The 23,481-nt window shown below is 35.2% G+C and overlaps 1 protein-coding gene across 3 annotated transcripts in view; it reads left to right on the plus strand.

The window, feature by feature from the left end:
- The first annotated feature begins 14,649 nt into the window (after positions 1-14,649).
- The window catches only part of GABRB2 (gamma-aminobutyric acid type A receptor subunit beta2), a 237,291-nt gene continuing 228,459 nt past the window's right edge, over positions 14,650-23,481 (plus strand). For all 3 annotated transcript variants that reach the window (XM_044661732.1, XM_044661729.1, XM_044661731.1), the window contains exons 1-3: positions 14,650-14,726; positions 14,861-14,952; positions 16,023-16,090. In XM_044661732.1, coding sequence (XP_044517667.1) covers positions 14,650-14,726; positions 14,861-14,952; positions 16,023-16,090 — 237 coding nt within the window. The remainder of the gene's footprint in view (positions 14,727-14,860; positions 14,953-16,022; positions 16,091-23,481) is intronic.

Genomic DNA, 23,481 nt, shown 5'->3' on the forward strand with positions numbered 1-23,481 from the left:
GTTATGGGGTCATTAACAATGACAGTGAAATAACTAGCCTACATGAAGCACAAGATATCAATATATTTTGAAATATCATTAATAAGTTGCAACAAATTTAAAGCAGTGGAGTTGGTCATCCTATGTATTTCTTTTCTTTTTAATAGTTTCCTCTTGTGCTTTAAAAAGAAACTCATTAACCAATTTCTAATCCACTCCAACATTAGATGCCTACCAGATATTGGAAATAACAGGAGACATATGCCTTCAGAAACTGAGAACCAATGTAAATTATAATGATTTCCCTAGAGGAAATATTTTGAGCATTGGGGTTTACAATAACACCTCATTTTATAAATGGAAATATTGCTCCCCAAACCAATTTTAAGGGTCTGATATGGTTAAATTATTGAATATGTTAGTTAATTGTAATACTATTAAATGTGCCTATGTTTTCATTTCCAACAAATTCATATTAAGGGATATAGAATGAATACAGTATTAGCAGGAAAATAAGTATAAATTGTCTTGAATGGAAGAGAAGATATCAATTTTAAAATATCTTGCAATAAATTACAATATATTTGTAGTATCTTATTAGGAACACAAGAATTTTCTTTAAAATATTCCTCATATTCTGAATTTTACCAAAGAAATTCTAACCCACAACACTAACACCATACTAACCCAATTCGTTACTATTCCTATGGTTAGCCAAGTCTTCTTTAATAGTCAGATTTCCTCAGTGAAAGACCTTTTGGAAAGCTATTTGACATTTTAAAATCAATTAATACCTCTTGGCTTCCCTTTATCCAAAAAGATAGTTTCCCCCCCAAATTATAAAAGGTTTAAGAGGTATAATATAGGCTCTCAAAAGCCAGGGTGTTTTGCCCTTTTACATCAAACTGCTTTATAATTCTTTTCCTTTAATGATTTTCTGAACAATTTTCTTGTACCAGAAGCAAACCCCATTATCTATAATTTCTGGGATCAATTCAGGCAATTTCAAGGCAACCTAGAAAGTATTGTTAGGTATTATACCATCTTGGAAAAATGAACTAAAATACTTAGATTTAGTGCTGCCAACTAAAGATCAGCTATTATTATTGTTGTTAATAATAATAAAAAATAATAAATGTATATTGTTCTTACAATGTGCAAGACATTGTGCCAAGCACTTTACAAGTATTATGTCATTGATATCTCAAAACAATCCTAGAAGATAAGTTTTATCCTTATCCCTATTTAAAGATGAGAAAATTGAGGCAAACAGAAGCTAAGTGGGCTTTCTTAACACCACACAGCTACTAAGTATCTGAGCCAGATATAAACTCAAATTTGAACTTTCTCAGTCCTGACTCAGTGCTCTATCCACTGTGCCACCTAGCTTTCAATTCAAAAGAAAAATCTAGATTTAGGAAGTGACTTAGAAGTTAAGAAGACAGTTTTTTTGGGGGGGATTTCAGGATTACAGGTTAAATTATAAGAATGAAAGATTTTAGCTTGAGACAAAGTATACACAACAAGTATTCACACACAAATACATAAGAATGCATATAACATTATATAATATAATGTAATATAAAATCAACTATCCACATAACATATCCAACAGTTCATCTAAAAAATCATCAAGAGTTGAAATGAAATGTTGATTTAAAATGAATCAATTGCAGAAATCTATATGTGTAGAAATATAGTATTGATTTATTATGCATATATTTCTATTCTCAATTCTTGCAAATATGATCAGGAAGGTTTTATATCTTAAATAGAGTAGGGAGAAAGCCCATACTAGAAGATAGAGCATAGAAAGAATAGCAGGAGAGAAGAACAATAATTCATTAAATACAATATAAACCCAAGAAGAAAACATATCACCTTGTATTGCTACATGAAAATGTGCAAATTGTGGGTAATAAAGAGAGTAACCTAAAAATCTTAAGGCAAGAAAACAATTTTTACATTAAAGTATCAATATATCATGGTAAGCTAGGACTCCTGAATAGAATATGCTTATGGAAAGTTGTGTTTTCTTCAGGAATAACAAAAAATATTAAAGATAGCAGAGTTGGGTCGCCTTTTAAAAAGATACTCTCAGAAATGCAAAAGCAAAGCATATGACATCACTTATCACATGTATATGTGGGTATGTGATTTGGGGTTTAGGCCTTAAAATTGCTCTATAGGAAAAATGAATAATACGAAAATAGGAATCAAGTGACAACATTTGTACAACCCAGTGGAATTGCTTGTCAGCTCTGGGTAGGGGGTAGCAAAGTGGGGGAGAAAATGAATCATGTATGGCTCAAGAACCATGCATTGCCAGCCCCTGATATAACATATAGGAAGAAGAGGTTTTGCTTGTTCACAGTTCATATGAAAAAGATCATTAAAAGAGTTGAAATGAAATACTCATTTAAAATGAATTGACACTATGGCATGGCAGCCAAGAAGGTTTAATATTAAGGATATGTTGAATTAATAGAAAAATTTGGTCTTGAACAAGAAAGGTGATAATCCATAGGACTCTGCTTCATTCAGTTGATATCTGGAGCATTTTATTCAGTTCTCACAAGGAAATTTTTAAAAAAGAACATTGGCAGACTAAAGAAGATCTACGTGATGGCCACCAGGGTAGTCAGGGAATTGATTCCAGAAAAAGGATAAATTGATGGAATAGTGGGGTGGCATAGAGTAAATGTAGTGGGATACATAATTACTATCATCAAAACATTCAAATAGAATCATGACAAATGGAAGAATTATACAACATTTTATCCTGGTCACAGAGAGCATAATGAAGACTAATTGGTCAGAGTTTCAGCAAAGCAGAGGTAAAGTCACCTAAGCAAATTACCTGACATTGGGGCAGACTACTGAGTGATAGTATGGATTGCCTTGTAATGGAAGTTGTCAAGCTGAATCTAAAGTGCTATTTCCATGCCTTGATGTAGAAATGGTTCTTATTCAGATATAGGTTGGATTAGATAGCTTCTAAGGTCCCACCTAGCTCTGAGATTCTGTTTAAAAAAAAGGCAATTAAATTATTTCTTTTCTTCCCAATGGCTGTACTTGATAGTAAATTTTGGGATTTTTTTGGTAAATAAAGTCATTTTTCACTTTAATTTTTACAAAATTAAAAAATATAATTTATTGGATTTTTGTTTTTACATGAACTAAAATTCCTCAAGTATCCTCCCTTTCACCCCTCCCAAAGAGTTGTTTGGTGTAACAAATACTATTTTAAAAGGAATAAAAAAGGAATAGAAAAAATTAGCAAAATATATCAATACAATAAAATCTGAATATATATCAGTTACCACACCTATGTACTCCTCACTTCTACTTTTGACTTATGGTGTTTTAATATAATAGTCTATGGTAATAGAGTTAATATGACATGAAATTGTTCTATTACACCATAAGAAAGAACTCTTTAAAAGGCTTTTTACTCTATATAATTCTACCTGAGACCACTGTGATACTTATTTTACATACTTCTTAATTCAGGACTTCACTTCGCCATTGATCATGGTTCCTGGGAGGAGTAAAAATCCTAAAGAAGACACAGAGAAGAGAATAAGAAATTACAAAAGGAAAAAGAGTAATAATAACACTAACAATTTCAGTTTGTTTTAAATAATAAAAACTGGTTCCACTCTCAGTGAGAGACCAAATCAGTATGCTTCGTTTCCAGTGCAATACAAAAATATCTACTTTAAAGGGGAAAAAAATGAAGAGAAGGCAGAGCAATTATTTTGCATGCGCATGCACGTGTGTGTGTGTGTGTGTGTGTGTGTGTGTGTGTGTACAAGTTATGAGGTAGAAACATGCATTTTCTTTTTTGAAGAATTTAATTGCGTTTGAAAACATGTCTATATTAAAGCCCTTTAACTCATGTTAGTAATAGTATAATCCCCTTGTAAATCTAGATATTTCTAACAAAAATTTTTTTTAAAGAAATTAAAAACCTGAATAGAATTTTAGAATTCTTAGATGTGATACAACTCTAGTAATTGTTGAATGTACATAGAAAATAGATCACCTCAGATGATTGTTGAATGAGAAGAGAAATACATATTTGTCAGTTATATAATCACATCTTGTAAAAATGGACCATGTATTTCCATTGAGGACATAAAAACCTCACAAAAACTTAACAGAAGGAAAAAATATGAGTGCAATTTTTCTGACAAGAAATGAAGAAAAATTAATATCACAAGAAACCCTTCCTAAAATAAAGATTAAAATTAATTGAAGATTAAATAACAATTATGAAGGATGAGTAGATTTAAATTAATTTTAGGAAGAATAAATAATTTTATTTTAAAATAGTGATCACAATGAAACATCTTAAGATTCATGGGACTCAGACAGAAAAGTCCAAAGCAGAGTCAAGTGAAAGCAGGAAGAAAATGTATATTTCTAAATTATTTCATATACAAAAGAGAAAATGGCCAGATCAATGTATCTGATATACACCAGAAAAAGCTAGACAGACAAATACCAATTAAAGACCGCAATAGAAACTCTGAAACTTAAGGAAAAGAGTAATAAAATTAAAAATTAAAATTAGCACATAAAACTCAGAATTGTTTAAAAACAACAACAAAATAATTAATATATTTGCTATGACCAGACTGGATTTATGCCACAAATGCAGGATTGTTTCAACATTAGAAAAATTATCAATACCATAAAGTTTATCAATAACAAGAATAACATGAATCATACTTTATATCGAGATGCAGAAAACATTTTTAATAAGTTGCACCATCCATTCCTATTAAAAACACTAAAATATAAACATACCCACTTAAAAATAAAAGATAGACAGATATAATGGGCATAAACTTGAAAACTTTCCAATAATTTCAAGAGTAAATCAAATCAACAATATTCATTATCATCACTACTACTCAATATAGTGCTAGAAAGGTTAGCTTTTATTAAGATAAAATAATTCTCAAATAACATAAGTAAAGATGAAACAAAGATTATGGCCTGTTGCATTTCCTCAAAGAACTTGTCATTCTATTTATAGCTCCACAAAGTAATTCTTTGGCAATTCAATTGGCATGAAATTCAATAAGTAATTGAAGTTATATTGTCATGTCTATTTATTGTCTCAGCCTACCCAGGAATCATTAATTTTCCTCTAATTATTTAGGTTTGTCTCTTTGGATGTTATTTCATAGGTGTATTCTTAGAACTATGTATATATTTAGAACTATGTATAGTTCCTGTATGTGTGGTAGGTAGGTTAATGGGTGGGTAGATTTACAAGAATTTTATAGATTTTATAGTAGTTTTAGGGAGAATTTCTTGCTAGATTTTTTTGTAGTACAAAGAAATGTTTATTTCTCTAAATTTACTTAATATCCTAAAATATGACTAATGCTATTATTTTAAATAATTTTAATTGATTCTAGGGTCTTCTAAATCATCAAATTTTATGGCTAAAAATATGAACTGAGGCAGAGTAAGTGAACAGAAATACAACAACTTATATGATAACATTATAAAGACAAACAATTCTGTTGAAAAATTTAATAATTGTGATGAACACAATAGTCTATCAGGATTCCAGAGGATTGATAATGAAGCATAATAGAGAAGTGATGAAATTAGTTTGCAGAATAAAACATATTTGGGGAAATGATAAATGTATGAATTTGTTTGCTTGATTATTCATTTTTGTTATATGGGGTTGTCTTAACCAATGAGGGAGGAAAATGAAGGAGAGAAAATATATTTTTATGTATTTATTTTATCAACTTGGAATACTGTCTCCACTAGATGCTTCCATTGATCTGTGCTTGGCCCCTTTCTATTTAACAATTTTATCAGACTTTGTTCTAAAACATTGGATGACACATTTTGGATTAAAAAGTAATTATAAGGCTAGAATTTTAGTCAAAATTTAAGAAGATGAAATTTAATAACAATAAATGGAAAGTCTTACAATTTGTCCAAAAATTAATTTCGCTTATATAAGATAGAAAAGATATAGCTACATAATAGGTTAGGCTGGGGAGGGAAATGGAAGTTTTTATGGATTGTAAATGCAATATGATTCAACATCTTATATAACAACCAAGTAGGAAAATTATTTCTTTACATTAAAAGAATGTCCAGAATCAAGAAGAGGTGGAGGAGGAAATGGTGCTTTACCCTGATTTTACTACAGCTGAAGTTTGGGATGATGAGCTGACAAGTATCTACAGGAGAGTCACCAAGATAATGAAGACCCTCAATTATTGTCATTTGATGTTGAAGGGTGTTTAGTGTAGAAAAGATTTGACTTGTGGGAAATAGGATAGCTGTCCAACTATTTGAAGGACTACTTTTTTGGAGAAATATTAAACGTGTTATAATGGCAGAAGGGAAAAATATGACTAAAGAACTATGAAATCCCATATTAAATTGGAAAGGGATCTTAGATATTAGCAATTTCAACCTCAGTTTTGAGGCTTGTGTAGTGGATATAATGTTGGTCTTGGAGTCAGGAAGACCTGAGTTCAAATCTTTCCTAAGATCTTTACCAGCTACATGACCCTGGAAAAATAATTATATATCTCTCTGCTTCAATTTCCTTGTATGTAAAATGATCCTCATTTTATTATAATTATAAATAGTTGCTATTTATTAATAGCAACTAATCTCCCAGAGGTGCTATATGATCAAATGAGAAAGCATTATAAAATTACATAATAATTACAAAATTCTATACTAACAGTCCTTGAGCTTGTGTGAAAATATTTTTGTGAGGGTTTTTTAATATTTCATCAATTACTGAAGAATGTAAAGATACCATAACAGTTGGAAAATATGATTTTTATGAAGAAGAGTAAGGATATTATATCTAGTTAGGGAAATGAAAGGGGAAATCATTGGAATCATTTAAATTTTTTTTAATTCAAAGTAAAATGCATAGTATTTAGTTCTTTGCAGGTAAAATGTACTCATCAATTAAACCTGGATAAAAAAAATTATATTACCTGGAATCCAATTTTTTTTAAACCCTTACTTTTCATCTTGGAGTCAATACTGTGTATTGGCTCCAAGGCAGAAGAGTGATAAGGGTAGGCAATGGGGGTCAAGTGACTTGCCCAGGGTCACACAGCTGGGAAGTGTCTGAGGCCAGATTTGAACCTAGGACCTCCCATCTCTAGGCCTGTCTCTCAATCCACTGAGCTACCCAGCTGCCCAGAAAGCAAATTTAAATGAAATTTTGTATGCAGTTGCCCCAAAGAAAGATGTTAGACCACAAGCAAATATGGGAATGTTATGGATTTTTAGGGGAAGGCCAATAGATGATGTCCTGATGTCCATACTGATTTTTAACATCCTCAGGCAGTTTCTTTACCTGAAGTCCTGTATAGTGATATTTAATGTTCAGAAAGATAACCCTAAAACACTGAAAGATTATCAAATATTAATTACCTTAAGTATTCAATTATGTTTCCTATACTTTTTATTTTATTTTTTGTTGAAAAACAGAAAAATAAATTCAGAAATTTTTGGAACGTTTTCAGGTCCAAAGTTAAAAAAAAAAAGGGCATTGTAGAGAAGCCTCTTATTTCAAGCCTCATGTATGAAAGGGTTTCTGTGATTAAGTTTGGAAAATAAATTTCAGAATTTTCAAATTATTGCCTGCAACCCCATGACTGATGATGTCATTTTAAGGAGTCTCCCCTACTCACTCTTATCCTCTTTCTTCCCTATGTGTTTTTAATACCAGTTGTTAGTATTCAATAGCATCTCATATTCCCATTATTCTAGGCACCTAAGATGAGAATCAATATAATTATCATTCTCCTACTGTCATAGCACTGATGGATTTCTCACATTACCATTTTACTTCCATTTGTTATCAATAATTTCATTTGAGATTTTGTGGCATACAGTACTATTTATTTAAAATGGATTTTAAATGATTTTAAAAGGGATGTTCGGTTAAAAGATCTTTAGAAATTCAAGCTCTGGACCCTTCCTATCAGCCTCTTGGTTTCTAAAGTGAAATTATCTCTTCTCTTTAAGATTCCTATTTCATTCATTTGATGAGTGAAACATGTAAAGATCTGTAAAAGGTAGTGGAAATCTTTAGGGGGATTGGTTTACAAAGCCAAATAATTACTTTAAAAGTCTTAAGTCTATGCTTTTTTACTCAGTCACTCACACTTTTCGCCTCCAAAATCTTAAGGATAGACAACTTCTGTGTAGTTGATAAGCACGAAGCTATATGCTAAATTTGAGCAGTACATTAGAATATATGACAATTTTGAAAATTAAGTAGACTTGTATATATTTACTGTAATGGTAGGTTATACATTTATTGATAATTTTGAATATTTTACATTGTATGCTAAAAAGCCTAATATAGTATAAGAAAAAAACATAAATTGGTGGATATAAGGTTTAGATTTCTAGGATGTTTTACAAAATCTGTTCATCAGAGTCTAATAATCTGGACTTTGCAAACATATAGAAGGTTAGTTTTTACTACTATTAATAAAAAATTTTGCCAAGTTAATAAATCATATGAATAAAATTATAGAGGGAGTGTGTAACTTTCCTTTAGAACTATTTTCAATGATGGATAAATCCACTCTAGCAGCAACTGTGTACATATAAAAATTAATAGTTTAATTTTCAGTGTTTTTGTTTGTGTCAGTAGAATCTCTACCAGATAACATCATTAACCATTAGCCTATGTTAACATATATACTTATAAGTAATACAATTGAATTTTTCAAATATTTTTCAAATATATTTTATAATTTGGATATTTTACTAATTCACACTAGCCTTTCAAAATGACTGATATTTTATCATACAGTGCTTGCATTACCCCAATTCACTATTAATATTATTTCTTCCAAGTGAACAAAGATTGAGAAGACAAAGGAGTTAGAGATTTATAAGACTTCATAGCATTTAAAATATATTACCTTTCAACCACAAGGACATGCTAAAGCTCCTGTAATAAATAAGAAACAAAGAAAGTTCTATTATTCCTGTGCTAGGTCATCTCACTCCTTTGATCTCAACAATAAAGAAGCTGGGGCAGTCAAGTCACACAGTGAATTGATCTCAACAATAAAGAAGCTGGGGCAGTCAAGTCACACAGTGAATAGAGCGCCAAGCCTGGTGAAGGAAGGATCTTGGTTCAGATTTAGCTTTAGACATTTTCTTAGCTTTGTGGCACTGAGCAAGTCACTTAACCCCAATTGCTTAGCCCTTATTGCTCTTCTGCCTTTGAATAGATGTTAATTTAATTTAATTTAATTTTTTTATATTTTTTTAAACCCTTAACTTCTGTGTATTGGCTCCTTGGTGAAAGAGTGGTAAGGGTGGGCAATGGGGGTCAAGTGACTTGCCCAGGGTCACACAGCTGGGAAGTGTCTGAGGTCAGATTTGAACCTAGGACCTCCTGTCTCTAGGCCTGTCTCTCAATCCACTGAGCTACCCAGCTGCCCCCTAGATGTTGATTTTAAGACAGAAGATAAGTTAAACACACACACACACACACACACACACACACACACACACACACACACACTCTAAAGAAGCTATAATAGGCAGGGCAACTTCCTAATAACTTTAAGGGTTTTTTTTTTTTATTTTACCTTTTTTTCCCCTATATAATACTACAAATCTGGCTATTTACAGAGTCAAGAAGAGTTTGGGATTATGGCATTGGTTGACATTTCCAAGTTATGAATTTTCTAGACCAAGTTAAATCAAACTTACTTGTTATTCTGCATTTTAGTCCCCAATTACTATTTCCTCAATTATGTGAAACTTTTGGGATTATGAAGAAAGTACACTTGTAGAGTGAGATCTTGATATTCCAATTATCTTTCTCATTGCATTATTATTATGGTAATTATTTCTTCTCAGAAATTTGCAGAACGAGTTCACAGAACCATAGATTATTAGAGGTAGAAGAATCTCTAAGAAATACAATTCAATATTCAAACCAAGATTGAGAAAGATGCAATTTGCCTCAATTCACAAATATCCAGTTTAATTGTCTCTGTGGTCACATTGCTATGCAACAGAAAATAGTGCCAGTTACTGGCCCATTTAAGGGTATGTTACTAGATGCTTATTGCCATTGCTTTCAGGTATATCTTTATCAATATTTCTTTCAGAAGAATTAAGATTTTTTAAAATTATTTTCCTTTTGTAATTGCCTAGATTTTGATTCTATCCTAAACACTATCTGAAATGTCTTCCCTCCCTCACTACAAAATTCATTTTCATTTTGTTCTTTGGAATTTAGCTTTAAATTCACACCTCCTGGAACTATTCTCAGATTATCAAAATCTCTGTTGATTGCTACCGTCTGCTTTTGTGTTTTCAGTTTTAACTGTTGTGTTTGCTGTTCATTCAACAAATGTGTTAAGCACTTATTATGGACAATGCAATTTGCTAGTTACTAAGGCAAATTTAAAGAAAAATATGAAATGAATTCTACCTTCAAAGAATTTTCAAACTAAATAATAGATATTGACAAAAATGCAAAGTATGAGGTGTAGATATATGTATGAGATGAATCAGATTATAAAATCAGATGAAGTCACTTCAATCTGGATAAGAGGAGGTAGACTTTGAACTAGGCCTTGAAGGAGAGGTAATATAGCAACAAGTACGAATATGATTCTTAGAGTCTCAGGGAGTTGGGGCAGCTTGGTGGCACAATGGATAGAGTGCTAGTCTTGGAGTCGGGAAGATTTAGCTTTCTGAGCTCAGATTTGGCCCCTCAGACATTTGCTAGTTGTGTGACCATAGGGAAGTTATTTAACCCTGTTTCCCTCAATTTCCTCATCTGTAAAATGAGATGGTGAAAAAAATGACAAACTCCAGCATCTTTGTAAGAAAAACCTCAAATGGAGTCCTGAAAAGTAAGATATGACCGACTCTTCTCTTCTACCCTAATTAAAAAATCTTGCAGGGTTCAGAAGAGCATGAATAGCACTATAAAACTGTTTGAGTAAAGATATGGTAATAGAAAACACATGAAAACATGACTAAAGGACATAACAGATTTACATGTAATTCTTGACTCTCAATGGTTTTCAAGTTGCTCCATTTGTTTAACTTTGGGTCTCTGAAAAATAGTGAATATCAGTAGGAGGATATTTTCCTCTTTTTTTAAAATTTTTTACCCCAATCTCATTTGTATTCTGCACACAGTCAGGCAATTAATGCTTGGCTAAGTAGTCTGGGGTTGGAGTGGATTTTTTTTTTTGTTTGTTTTGTTTTGTGAGGATTTAAATCTTTCAGTCCAAACTAGCCTAGGACCAGTTAGACCAGAGCCAGAAAAGGTGTAATTTGAATAACCAAATTGCAAAGCAACCTGTCTGTGGTGATTCCTGGAGGGTGACTGATTGATGTTGTTTCTCACTAGCTGGTTCGCTGGCAGCTCATCCTGCTACTGAGGATCAGGCCTCCACTCTGTTCATGATTTTTTTTTTTAAGCCAATCTTTCTCTCTGGAAAAGTTTGTGGAGAAGGGAAAGGGAGCAACCAATAGGTGAATAGAACCAATTGTAACCCCCCCCACCCCACAATCTATTTATAGGTATAAAAATAAGAATGTATGGATCATGAACTATACTTCAAATAAAACTTCAGGGATTCTTTATTTCATCAGTAGGGCTGTTTCTGCTCATGATGCAGATAAAAATTGCTTCATATTTTTGTTTAGTTTTAAATGTGTTGTTCTAGATTATAAAGAATTCATCACCTGATGGTGGGACTATCTAATAAATCTCTCTAACTACACCCACCCAGATACTCAGACAATATACCTATAGTTTTCCAAGGGTCCATGTTAAAATTTTTTTCAACTTGGTAACAGCTGCCAGAGTATATCTTTCAAAAAGACCTCAGGGTCACTTACAATTTACAGGAGGGAATCCAGATTGGGACTGTAGTGAGTGAAGGTCTAGATAAAAGAACTATCAAAATTAGATCTTTGGAGGTATGGAAGAAACATATTGCAGATCTATAACCTAGTATCATCAAAAGTATAGAGGATCAAATATCAACCTACCTGTCTTTGTCTTGTTTATGAGTGACTAGTCTTTTCATTTCATTGCTTTTAAATTTACAAAACACGAATTTTCTCACTTCCTGTCCCTTCCCACCCTTGCCTTCCTAAGGGCAGAAATTGCTACTTCCTCTCTCCTTTCTCTTCTTCATTGTGATATCCTGGTTTGACCCACTGAACAAATAGAGAGGTGAAGTGAAAGGGGGCAATGGTAGGAGGGAAGTGGGTCATGAGTGTACCTGGAATTTAGGGAGCCCTCGAGTAGGTTTAGTGCCCAAACCCATTTCAATAGATGAGACTGTATGCCTTCCTCCTGCACCTTCTGCCCAACTGGTGCACCTAGTTCATTAGCAAGGGACTTACTTGCCCATTAGGGTGCCCGGTTAAAATCTGGCCTCCCTCATCTCATACTCCAGAGTTAGGAAGCTTTTCTTTTAGGAAAGAGGGTAGAGACCGACAGGAGCCAGAAGAGAAGAGTCAGAAGCCAGATAACTAACTGTCTGGTGGCTGACCATGAGCTGCATGCACGGCTGAGGAACTGGCCTTGTTCATCAAACACTTGGCTGGGCCAGAGCACTGAGGGAGGGAGGAACAAGTAAGAAAGAAAGAGGAACTGTCCTCCCCCCTCATTGCCCCCCCTCCAAAAAAACCCCAAACCAAACCAAACCAAACCAAACCAAAACAAAACAAAAAAACTCAGGAGAGTCAGTTTGGTTTTCGTCACCCAGAAAAAACACTCATCACCGACGCTTTTGCCCATTTTGGGGGCCATGAGCCATCTCCCACCTCCCACCCTGCTCTCTCGGTGTGCCTCTCCTCCTAATGCAAATAAAGTATACATTTTATTATTTGAAAAATTAAAATAACTCTCCCTCCCAGCCTGGGGACGGTAGGAACAGAGCCATCCCCAGCCCAGAGACAGTGAGCAACTGGGGTTCAAGAGGGACTTTCGAGGAGAAAGACGAGGTGGCAATGATGGAGGGGGAGAAGGCGCTATTGGTTGTCAAGGGTATTACCCTCTACTCTTCTTTTCCCCAATCCCCACCTCATACGACCCCATTTCTGACCGCTTCTTCCCTTCCTTTTCCCTTTTCTCTGGGAATCTCTTTGTATCTTGCCTCTGCGGATCTCAGTGACACCCCGCGCAGCCCCTGCTTTTTGGCTACGGGGATTTACAGTGAAGCTTTGCCTGCCACCCCCTGCACCACCACTCTGCATTTAGAAGAGGGAGGGTTGTGAAGGATAGGGGTTCCGGAGGGTGTCAGAAGAGGGGGAAGGGACTCAGAGAGAATCTGGGAATCAAGGAGGAACGTGGGGAGGGGTGGGTGGGGGACGAGGTATGTGTGCGCGCTGGTGTGCGTGTGTGCGCGCGCGTGTGCACGTCTAGGACAAGTCCCCCTAAAGAACTTGCCTCTTCAATCTCCGCTATTCTTTCCTTTTCTTTCCACCCACCCCCGCCTCCCTAAAGGTTTAAATCTCCCTCCCCCACAACCCCTTTATATCTTTCCCTAGGCACCCCAACCCCCAACCCAGGTAACTGCCATTCTCTTCCTTGCTAGTCCCACGGATGTGTATACTCAAATGTAAAATTAGTTAGAAATACGAGCGAAAACGCAGCGGCTTTTTCATTGCCGCTCCCTTTTCTTTATTTTCCTGCTATAAATAACCCCGAAACGCTGTCCAGGCGCGTCACAGGGTAAGAAACCGGGACCCCAAAGCTCCTGTTTCTAAGGCTTTAAGGGGAAAAGAAAAAAAAAAAAAAAAAAAAGAAATATCCTGCTAGAAGGAAGGGAAAAGAGAAGTCCATCTTCATCCTGTCTCCTAGAAACTGTCAGTCATTGTTTTAGCCCCTCTCTTTTCTTTTTCTGTTTTTCTTTCTTTCTGTCTTTTTTCACGAGAAATCTAGCCGGTTTCCCAGCGTCCCACCTCCCCGCTTCCTTCTCCTCCCTCATTTTTACTCCTTTCTTTCCTCCCTCAGTCTTCTCTCCTCCGCCCTCTCATCCCACACCCTAGGTACCCCTCACTCGCCAGGTAGGAGATGTTGTTTCCAGAAAAGAAAAAAAAAAAAGTTGAAACTCTCTTCCCGCCCTCCCGCAACCCCCACCCCTCCCAGGTCTATCAAGTCATATGTAGGCATTGCACCCTCTGGTTCCTGGGTTCCCTTGCCCTCCCTTTTCACTCTCCCCCCACCAGCTATTTCCTCATTTCCTAATACTATTCTGCACATTTAAAAGAAAAAAAGAAAGAGAAAGAAAAACCCTTAGCAACACAGGCAAGCTGTGCCCTATCCCGTAACTCCCGAAACTCACCAGACGTGGTAGTTTATATTACCCTAATCCGAGGACAACAATCAAAATTTACTCTTGATGCTCCAGTGGTGTGACTTTTTTTTTTTAATATAATACATTTCCTTCTTCCCCTTTAATTCTTTTTTTTTTTTTTTTGCAAGGAAATTTGCTCTATCTCCAGCAGCCACCGCTGCTCCTTTGATGTTTTGGTACGCCGTGCGCATGCGCCTCACATTAGAATTACTGCACTGGCCAGAATAAGTTGGATCTCTTCTTCTCTTCAGTGAAACCCTAAATCATATCAAAAGCTAAAGGGATGTGGAGAGTCCGGAAAAAGGGTTACTTTGGGATTTGGACATTCCTTTTAATAATAGCTGTGGTCTGTGCACAGAGGTAAGTGATCCCTTTTTTCCTCTTCACTTTGAATCACAATCTATGCCAGTTAACAGGAATGTGTAGTGTGGATCTGATCTTGAGAAACCTGTGCTTTGGTGGTTTATCTATTTCCTTTTATTGTTATTTTTTAGTGCCAATGACCCTAGCAATATGTCACTGGTTAAAGAGACGGTGGATAGACTGCTGAAGGGCTATGACATTCGTCTGAGGCCAGATTTCGGAGGTAATTCAGTTGTCTTGCAAATAAGATATTTTAGCTGCTTAAGCCCTTTCTGCAGTTTTGCTTTCCTTTTCTCTCTCTCTCAGTATCACTGTTTTATTTTGTTATTGTTTTTTGGTTACTTGCAGTTTTCTGTGTTACTATATTTTCAGACTGATCTAAAGTTCCTTAATTTCCTCAGCACAGGACGGTCTTAAATGTGATCCTTGAATACTACTGAATTTTTATGACTGGTCACTCTTGTTTTTCCATTATCCTATTACATACTCTAATGCCAATTGGCATTGTTAACATGTAAGTCTTATAAGTTTGGCTTGTTTGGGTCCAAAGTATAAATATATCCTGGGATACAGTAAGCATTCTTGAGGGCAAGATGTGCTGACAAATGATTAGAAGATGGTATTTAACCCCTTGTGCCTGCCTACTTTTGAAGAGTTTTACTTGTCCATTCCTTTAGGCAGTTAGCTATTTTTGTCTTTATATCTTTACTTACTTCTTTTAGTGTCCTCCCCCCACCTTCCCTCCCAGTCCAGTGAACAGCCCCTTTACCCCCCCCCAAAAAAAAACAAATTAAAAAAAAAAAGCCCTTGGTAACCATCATCTTGCTACCTAAAGGAAAGCTGCAAACTCAGCATTGCTTCTGGCTTTCATAGGACAGAAACAGTTAAAACATGTTTGGAGGGGGAGAGGGGAAAGAGGGAAAGAAAGAGGAGGAGGAAAGGAGTGGTGGTGATGGTGATATCCAAGGCAATATCAACCGGTTAAGACGGCTTGTATATGTGTGTATTCATATCCTGGTGTGACCACACGTGTAGACATATCTGGAACCTGTCACCCATTCCTGACACGTGTGTGCATGTTATATAAAGCATTCCTAGAGGGAAGCCCCCAAGGCTCAGGCAAACTGAAGAATCTTCACTAGCAAATTAACATGGAGGACTCAGGGATAGAGATTTGGGGGTTGGGAAGGGGAAGAAGGGAGAGGATTGTGCCAAGACCTCAGAGTGAAGAGATAACTTCCTAAGAATGAAGTTCTTAGAGATCACAGTGCTTGCCATCTCCTTGGTTTTCAGGTCCTCCCGTGGCTGTGGGCATGAATATAGACATAGCCAGCATAGATATGGTATCGGAAGTCAATATGGTGAGTATTTAGTTTTATCTATCTTCTTTCTCCCTCCGGAAGCCTCTGATGTTACTGATCATCTAAGGGTGGGGGAAAGGATGGGGGAAGACTGTGGGAGAAGCAAGGGAGAAGTCGGTTTCTCCTTGGAACCCTCTGTGCAGAAGATGAAAACTCCCAGGTAACCGAGTCAGCTCTCTCACCAAATCTCCACCGCACCCCTACTCCCCCACCCCCAGCCTGGATGAAGCTTCTTTTAAAGCTATACCAGACAATCGTTGTAAAGGAGAATGAAAACACGTAGAAAACATGCACAGCCACCCATGCAAAATACATATGTTGTTCTCCAGTGACTTGACTATTTAGGCATCGGGGGAAATATGTTCTCAAAGTCCCTCTTGGTATTGGGGAGGAGGAGGGAGAGGGTGGCATTTAAACAAAATAAACCACAAACCATACAGTGTAACAAACCTTTGAATTTCTCGGGATCGTGATGCTCTTAGGACGCGAATTGCCTCTTGGTGACATTTCCTCACACTTTGATTTCCCGTGTTACCTGCTCTGCTACTTCCATACATACACACCCCTCCCCCCTGTGTATCCTAGTGTCAGAGGCAAGCGCTGAACTATGTGCCTTCTCCATTTATTTCTGCATCATGACTCACCCCCCGAAGCTTGTAGATTTATCGAGTAGATACCCCTTCAGACATACAGGAATCTCCATTGAAAGCCTTGGCAGTCTGGACCCAAGGAGTCCTGTTGGGGTTTTTTGCTTCGTGCAAGAGTGCCCCCTGCTGTCCACGATTTAACACTGCTGCCATGTATTATAAATAACAGTGTCCCAGATCTAAGATGTAGAGTGGGGGTTGGGGGATAGGGAGTGGAGGTTGGGGAGGAAGCGAAGGGAAGGTTTGATTTACAATGACCCCTTCTATTTTACTCCTGTAGTTTTTACTCGGGAAATTCTCAGGTATTTCAGCTATAGAAGCCAGTAGTTGAGTTTAGTGACAAGGTAGGATTTAATGGGCAAAGGAAAGGTGACTAAGAGAGTGTATGATCTTTGTTTCCAAATTGATTTAAACAATACATATCAAAGAGGGTTGGGATGTTTAAATAATTAATTTGCTATTAATCATTTGAGACAAAGACTTTGGAATTAGATAATCTTCTACCTCTAAGAAAATAACAACTACAATAAGAAAAAGCAGACATTTACATAGACAGAATTTTATGGTTTGCAAAGGGCTTGATCATATATTGTATAATGTAAAAGATCTATGTGCTTGTGAACTCAAAAATACATTAAATCACCTCTTCCACAATCAAGAAAGAAAGCAAACAGGAAACTGAAAAAAAAAGGAAAGAGCTAGAATTTATCCTACACATAGTATCATAAGTGATACTCAAAAGCAAAGTGCCTTCTGAATCATGAAGGAAAAATTAAATGATTAATGCAGTTATTAAGGTGCCTAATTAATAGTATGTTGATTTTTATTAAAATTGGTAATCTTTGTATCCCAACTCAACTCATCAGACCATTTGCTTAAACAGAATATTGAGTTCTCCAGTCATCTTGGAGTTTGCTGAATGTGGGCAGAAAGTTGCATTTCCTTAGGGAATCAAATTTATTTCTCATAGGAATATTTTAGTTTTTAAAAATTCTACTTTAGATTTCATTGCACAAATCAAAACTTTTCTAGTGTAGGTGTACCCTCAGGCTGAACAATTTTAAGTCATAGGCTGTTAGGTGAGAGGGAGTGAAGTGAGAAAGAGGTGTGGTTTTATATGTGTATGTGTGCAAATGCGTATACACATATACATGCATACATACTGACTGATGCCAGAATAGTATTTTGGAATGACTTAATTTGATTAAAGTTTAAATTTTTTGTTTTTTTATAATTTTGCTTGCCTCTTACAACAACTTAGAAAAAACCCAGATAGTTCTTTGAATGGTTTTGTTATGGAGTAAAAAATTAAGACTACAGAAGAACATGAAATAGAGGTAATAATAAGAAGTTCTAACAGAACCTCAATGATAATACATTGACTTTAATTTAGAATATAGAGTATCAAAAATTTTAGTTTTAGTTTTAATTCATATCACTCAGATTCACCTGTACCTGTTAGCCACAGTAAAAATATATTTAGTCAGCTAAAAACATTTACAATCAGCTAAGTTGAGGTGTCATTTCTTGACCTATTTACAGTGGCTCAAAAATCATGGGGTTTTAAAGGTGTGAGAATAAATATCAGCTTGTAAATGGGACAATATTTATTATTTTTAAAAGTGTTTAGCTAGTGATTTTTCTTGTTCTGAAGTTAATATTAGACCCACTGTCAAATAGAAATTAACATTTAATTTTTGTTGGTAAGTTTAGTGGTGAAAAATTGACCACTACATGTAAAGACTACTTTTTGTGACAATTGTTGTTCAGTGGTGTACAACTCTTCATGACCCTATTTTGGGTTTTCTTGGCAAAGATCCTGCAGTGATTTGCCATTTCTTTCTCCAGCTTATTTTACAAATGAGAAAACTGATGCAAATAGTGTTAAGTGACTTACTTAGCTAGGATCACACAGAAGTTGAGTCTTCTTGACTTCGGGCCTGGCACTGTAGCCACTATGTTACCTAGCTAACTAACTTTCAAATGTTTCTTAATTATAAAAAAGCAATAGAATAATAATCCTCCCCATCCTGCTTTGTAGCAAGAGCCTTTGAAATCAGAAGAGAATATTTTTCTTGGATTGGAAAAATACTTGTGGTATCCTTTTCTGAATATAAAGTGTTCTGGATCACATTATTTGATTAATTTCTCAAAGAATGGCACATTAATCCTTCAGGGAAGATCTCCTAGATAGAACTAGGATAACTTGTCTTTTCATGGCTAACTGCATTTGTCTCCATGTGTACTTATCTTAAGTGTCAGCAATTGAAAATCATAAACATAAAATAATTTTATTTTTTAATTGTCTGTTTAAAAAAAAGAAGTTTTGTGTCATAAAAGGTGAAAGAAAGGGCCTTGGATTAGAATGTAAGAGTCTTGACTGAGTCTATCAGTAAATCATCATATTACTTTGGGTAAGGCAAGTTTCTTATCCTGCTCTTAGTTTCCTCATTTGTAGGCTAGACAAACCCCTATGATCCCTCCTCAGCCTAAACATTCTAAAACTTGAAAGTGATGGGGTATCTATTATGGAAGATACCTTTTTTAAATAAGTATGATGCAACTGAGCCAAGTGGCAGCTTACTGGAAGATTTTTGGGGGATTTGGGGGGAAAGATTGTGCTAGTCTCAATATATTCCTGTGTGAGCACTTGAAGTAAGACACTTTTTTAGATAACTTGGTTACATTAGTAGTGTTTATTTGTCTTGCCTCCCTGATGGAGTAATTTAAAACTGAATCTACTCCATCTTGAAACAACCAAAACAAATAACCCACCAAATTGAAATTGAAGACATTTTTCACTTTTAAGGAAAGATTTCTAATAAAGAGTAAAACATTACCATTTTCCCTGAAGTGAAAGAAAAGGAAAAAAAAATCTTCACCTCTAGGAAAATAAGGGAAGCCACTGGGTTCAGATTAATGCTGTATGATATTATCAAAGAGAACACATGCATCTATTGATTACTCCTCAGCATTGATATCTCTAAGGTTGTTCACAAGGAATAAATTTGGCTGTATGAACAATGGATTTCAATATACTCCAGTTAAGAGAGGTCAGATTGACATACCCTATAAAGTCAGCCAGAACCAAGAAATGAGATGACATAATTTCAGTGTTAAGTATTGTGTGTACCATTTCCTTGGCTGCCTTCAAGAAATTATATGTAACAAAGATTGGACTGGAACTATTGGTACACTAAGGAGACTTACCAGCTAATAAGAAGCATACCAGCTAGAGAAGAAATTTTGCACAAGAATGTATTAGACACTTTGTCATGTTAAACACCTGTATAGTCCTAATTTGTTTTTGTTATATAATCTGCCTATGGGGTATTTTACAATGAGATCAGAGGAACAAAGAAAGGCAATCCCTCTGCCATTACTAGTAGTAGTAGTAGTAGTAGTAGTAGTAGTAGTAGTAGTAGTAGTAGTAGTAGTAGTAGTAGTAGTAGTAGTAATAGTCTGACCAAAGTTTTATAGACTTTCAGATCTGGAAGAGTTTAAATGCCATCTAGAGCAACCAATTCCTGAACAAGAATCTGTTCTACAACTTCCCCAGTAACTTTGCCTTGAAAATTTCAGTTCAGGTACTAGGAAACTGAGTAGTGAGAGTTTTTACACAAGAGTGTTAGGTCTATAGTCTGAAAGAGCTTAGTAAGAATCTTGTCTTAGACACTTACTACCTTTGTGATCCTAGGTAAAGTCATTTAACCTCTCTCTTCCTATTTCCTCATCTGTAAAAATGGCTTAGTAAAATAATAAAGTAAAAAAGTAAGGTAAAATCTAATTTTAAATGGTTTAGTGAAAAAAGTAATAGCACCTACCTAGCAAGGTTTTTATGAGTAACAAATGACATAATTTATATATGTAAAGGTATTTTACAAAACTGAAAACACTATAGAAATGCTAGCAATATTATTATTAATTATTCCCACTAGTTTGCTCATATTTGTTTGAAATGAAAATCAGATTAAGGCAGAGGCTAATACAGTTTCATAAAATATAACAAAGCTGTAAAACTAAAGAAAGGTAACGGACTTTATTCAAAGATGCTGAATTTTAGAGGCTACTGATGGCACTTCTACCTCTTTTAATAGATAGAAGTGAATTCACTTGGGATCTAGTTAATATGTCTAGTTGGTTAAACTAGAAAGCTACCTGGTGGCACACTTCTTGTGCATAAATGATTTCAGCCCTAGCCTGAATCCTTTTTATTCCCTTCCCATTTCATCAGCCTTTCAAAGAGCACCCTCATCTATCCCTGGGTCTTTGCCCACTAAATGCTTTCAGAATTCCAAAAATCTTTGTTTGCCTCCAATGAGATGATTAGAAAGCTCCAGGTTCTTTCCATGGATACTTGTTTTACAGTCCAACTCCATTTCTACCACTTCCTGATTAAGTGATTTTGTTTCAAAAAGAGTAATTTGAGAAAACCTGGCTTGCTCCCAATACAAGTATTGTTAGTTATGACTCTGAGAAGTAATGATCTAAATCAGAGTTCTGATAGAAAAACAAGTTTTGTTATAAATAATACATAAAAATCAAAATAGCATTTTTTCTTTCTTTTTCTTCTGCTTGAAGAGATACTTAAAATTAACCTTGGAATTCTTAATACTAGTATTAGCCATGTCAGAAATTTAAGTTACAATAAAAATGAAAAATGTTTCTCAAACACAACATATATGTGTAAAATAAACTAGCATCATTGTAGAGAAATATGGGAGATTTTTATTCAATACTACTTTATCTCCAAGTTATCAAGACATTTCAGGAGCAAAATTTTTTTTCATCCTATGGATATTTTCTTTTTCACTATTGCAACATATTTCATCTTTGGAATTGCTATGACTGAAATGTTCATTGCTTGGTGGTCAACTTCCCTTCTCATCTTTACTTGATTAAATCCTTTTACTCAAAGCATAATTTGAGTGCTACTTTCTGCGGAATAAAACATCCTGATCTGTTTATCTAATCTTATATCCTCTCATTCCTCAGCCTTCTTGACCTCTTACATTATGAGACAATATTATCAGTCCTCTGCTCCAATATACTCAGTTTTCGTGTGTGTGTGTGTGTGTGTGTGTGTGTGTGTGTGTGTGTGTGTGTGTAAGAGACAGAGAGAGAGAGAGAGAAATAGAGAGAGAGAAAGAGAGAGAGAAATGCTTTCTTTTTCTACTTGTATGACTGTTCCTCAGTCTCCTTTATTAATTCATCATCCATATATCACCCCATCTGTGAATAAAACTTAAGATTCTCTTTGGGCCATTTTCTCTTCTCTTTTTCTCTGTACTTTCATAATGACAGCACTAGCCTCTATTAGTTTAATTATCAACTCTATGAAGATAACTCTTAGATATTTATATATTATTAGCTATAATCTCTCTCTTGAGCTCCAGGTTCACTTCACAAAATTCCTATTGGACCTTTCCCTTTGGATTTCCTTCAGGCATTTAAAAGTCAATATTTACCAAAAATAACATTTTCCCCCTCTAGAATATACCCCATCTTTCAGATTTCACTATTTTTCTCAAGGGCACCATCATCCTTCTGATGAGCTTGATTGCGATCTCAGGGTTAACCTCAGCTGCTCCCTTATTCATCTCCACATATCCACTCAGTTGCCAAATCTTGTCAGTTCTTCCTTTACATTTATTGCATTCATACCTTTGTCTCTATTCATATACTACTACAGAGATGGACGATGATGCCTGAAATATACTTTTTCCTTGACTTTGTTTGAATTCCTAATTTCCTTTAAAGCTCAACTCAAAGACAACCTTCTATATGAAGCCTTTGATCCTATAATTTTGTGATTTCAATTATCCATATGTTCTCTGGACCTACTTTAGGTGGTGTATTGTTTTTCATTCAAAAATAGGAGTAAGGATAAAGAATCCTTTTCAAATAAAATATCAAATACTTTGGTGTTTAATGGTACTTTATTGTATTTTATGAGCATTTTAGGATCTTTTAAAAAGTGATTTTAACTATGTAATATTCATCTTATATACTAATCCTGCTGTTTGCTTACTCTCTTTTGCTAAACTGAAGCTTTACCTTATTGAGTTGGGTTGTATTACCTTACATTTCAGTCATGGAAATCTTAATGCAATTAAAAGAGTGCCTACTATGTGTTAACACTGGGTTAGGCAACATGAGCAATACAATGGAATTTAAGGACCAAAATCCTATCCTTGAATGCCTTATTATCTAGTCCCATAGACAAAAAGAATACACGTGCACACGCGCGCGCGCGCACACACACACACACACACACACACACACACAGAAGAAGTAAACCACAATGTGAACTCTGGGGGAAGGGGGAGGTCAGAAAAGTATTTGTGGAGAAATTAGGACTTGAATCATGGGTAGAAAAATCTGAAGTAAGAAGTATCCTATCAGGCAACTGGCATAGTTTGAGCAGAGAGTTGGAAGGGGAAAAATGCAAAGTATGTTTGGAGAACAATGAGAACACCATGGTCAGAGGTTCACTAATAACATTTATTCTATTAAAGTTTGAAACTGCATGATGACTTCTAGGATATTATTTAAAATTTTTTGAGGCAGGGAGGATACTAGCAGTTGGGAGCATCAGGAATAGAAGAAGTAATTCTAAAAGATGAAGGTGAAGTGAGTGCATTCAAATAATGGGAGAACAGAGAGTGCAGAGACATATAGATAAGATGTGTAGTATCGTGTGTGAGGAACAGTAAGGACAATGGTTTGACTATACAGAAGAAC

The sequence above is a fragment of the Gracilinanus agilis genome, chromosome 2 (genome assembly GCF_016433145.1).
Source record: "Gracilinanus agilis isolate LMUSP501 chromosome 2, AgileGrace, whole genome shotgun sequence".
Taxonomy (NCBI): domain Eukaryota; kingdom Metazoa; phylum Chordata; class Mammalia; order Didelphimorphia; family Didelphidae; genus Gracilinanus; species Gracilinanus agilis.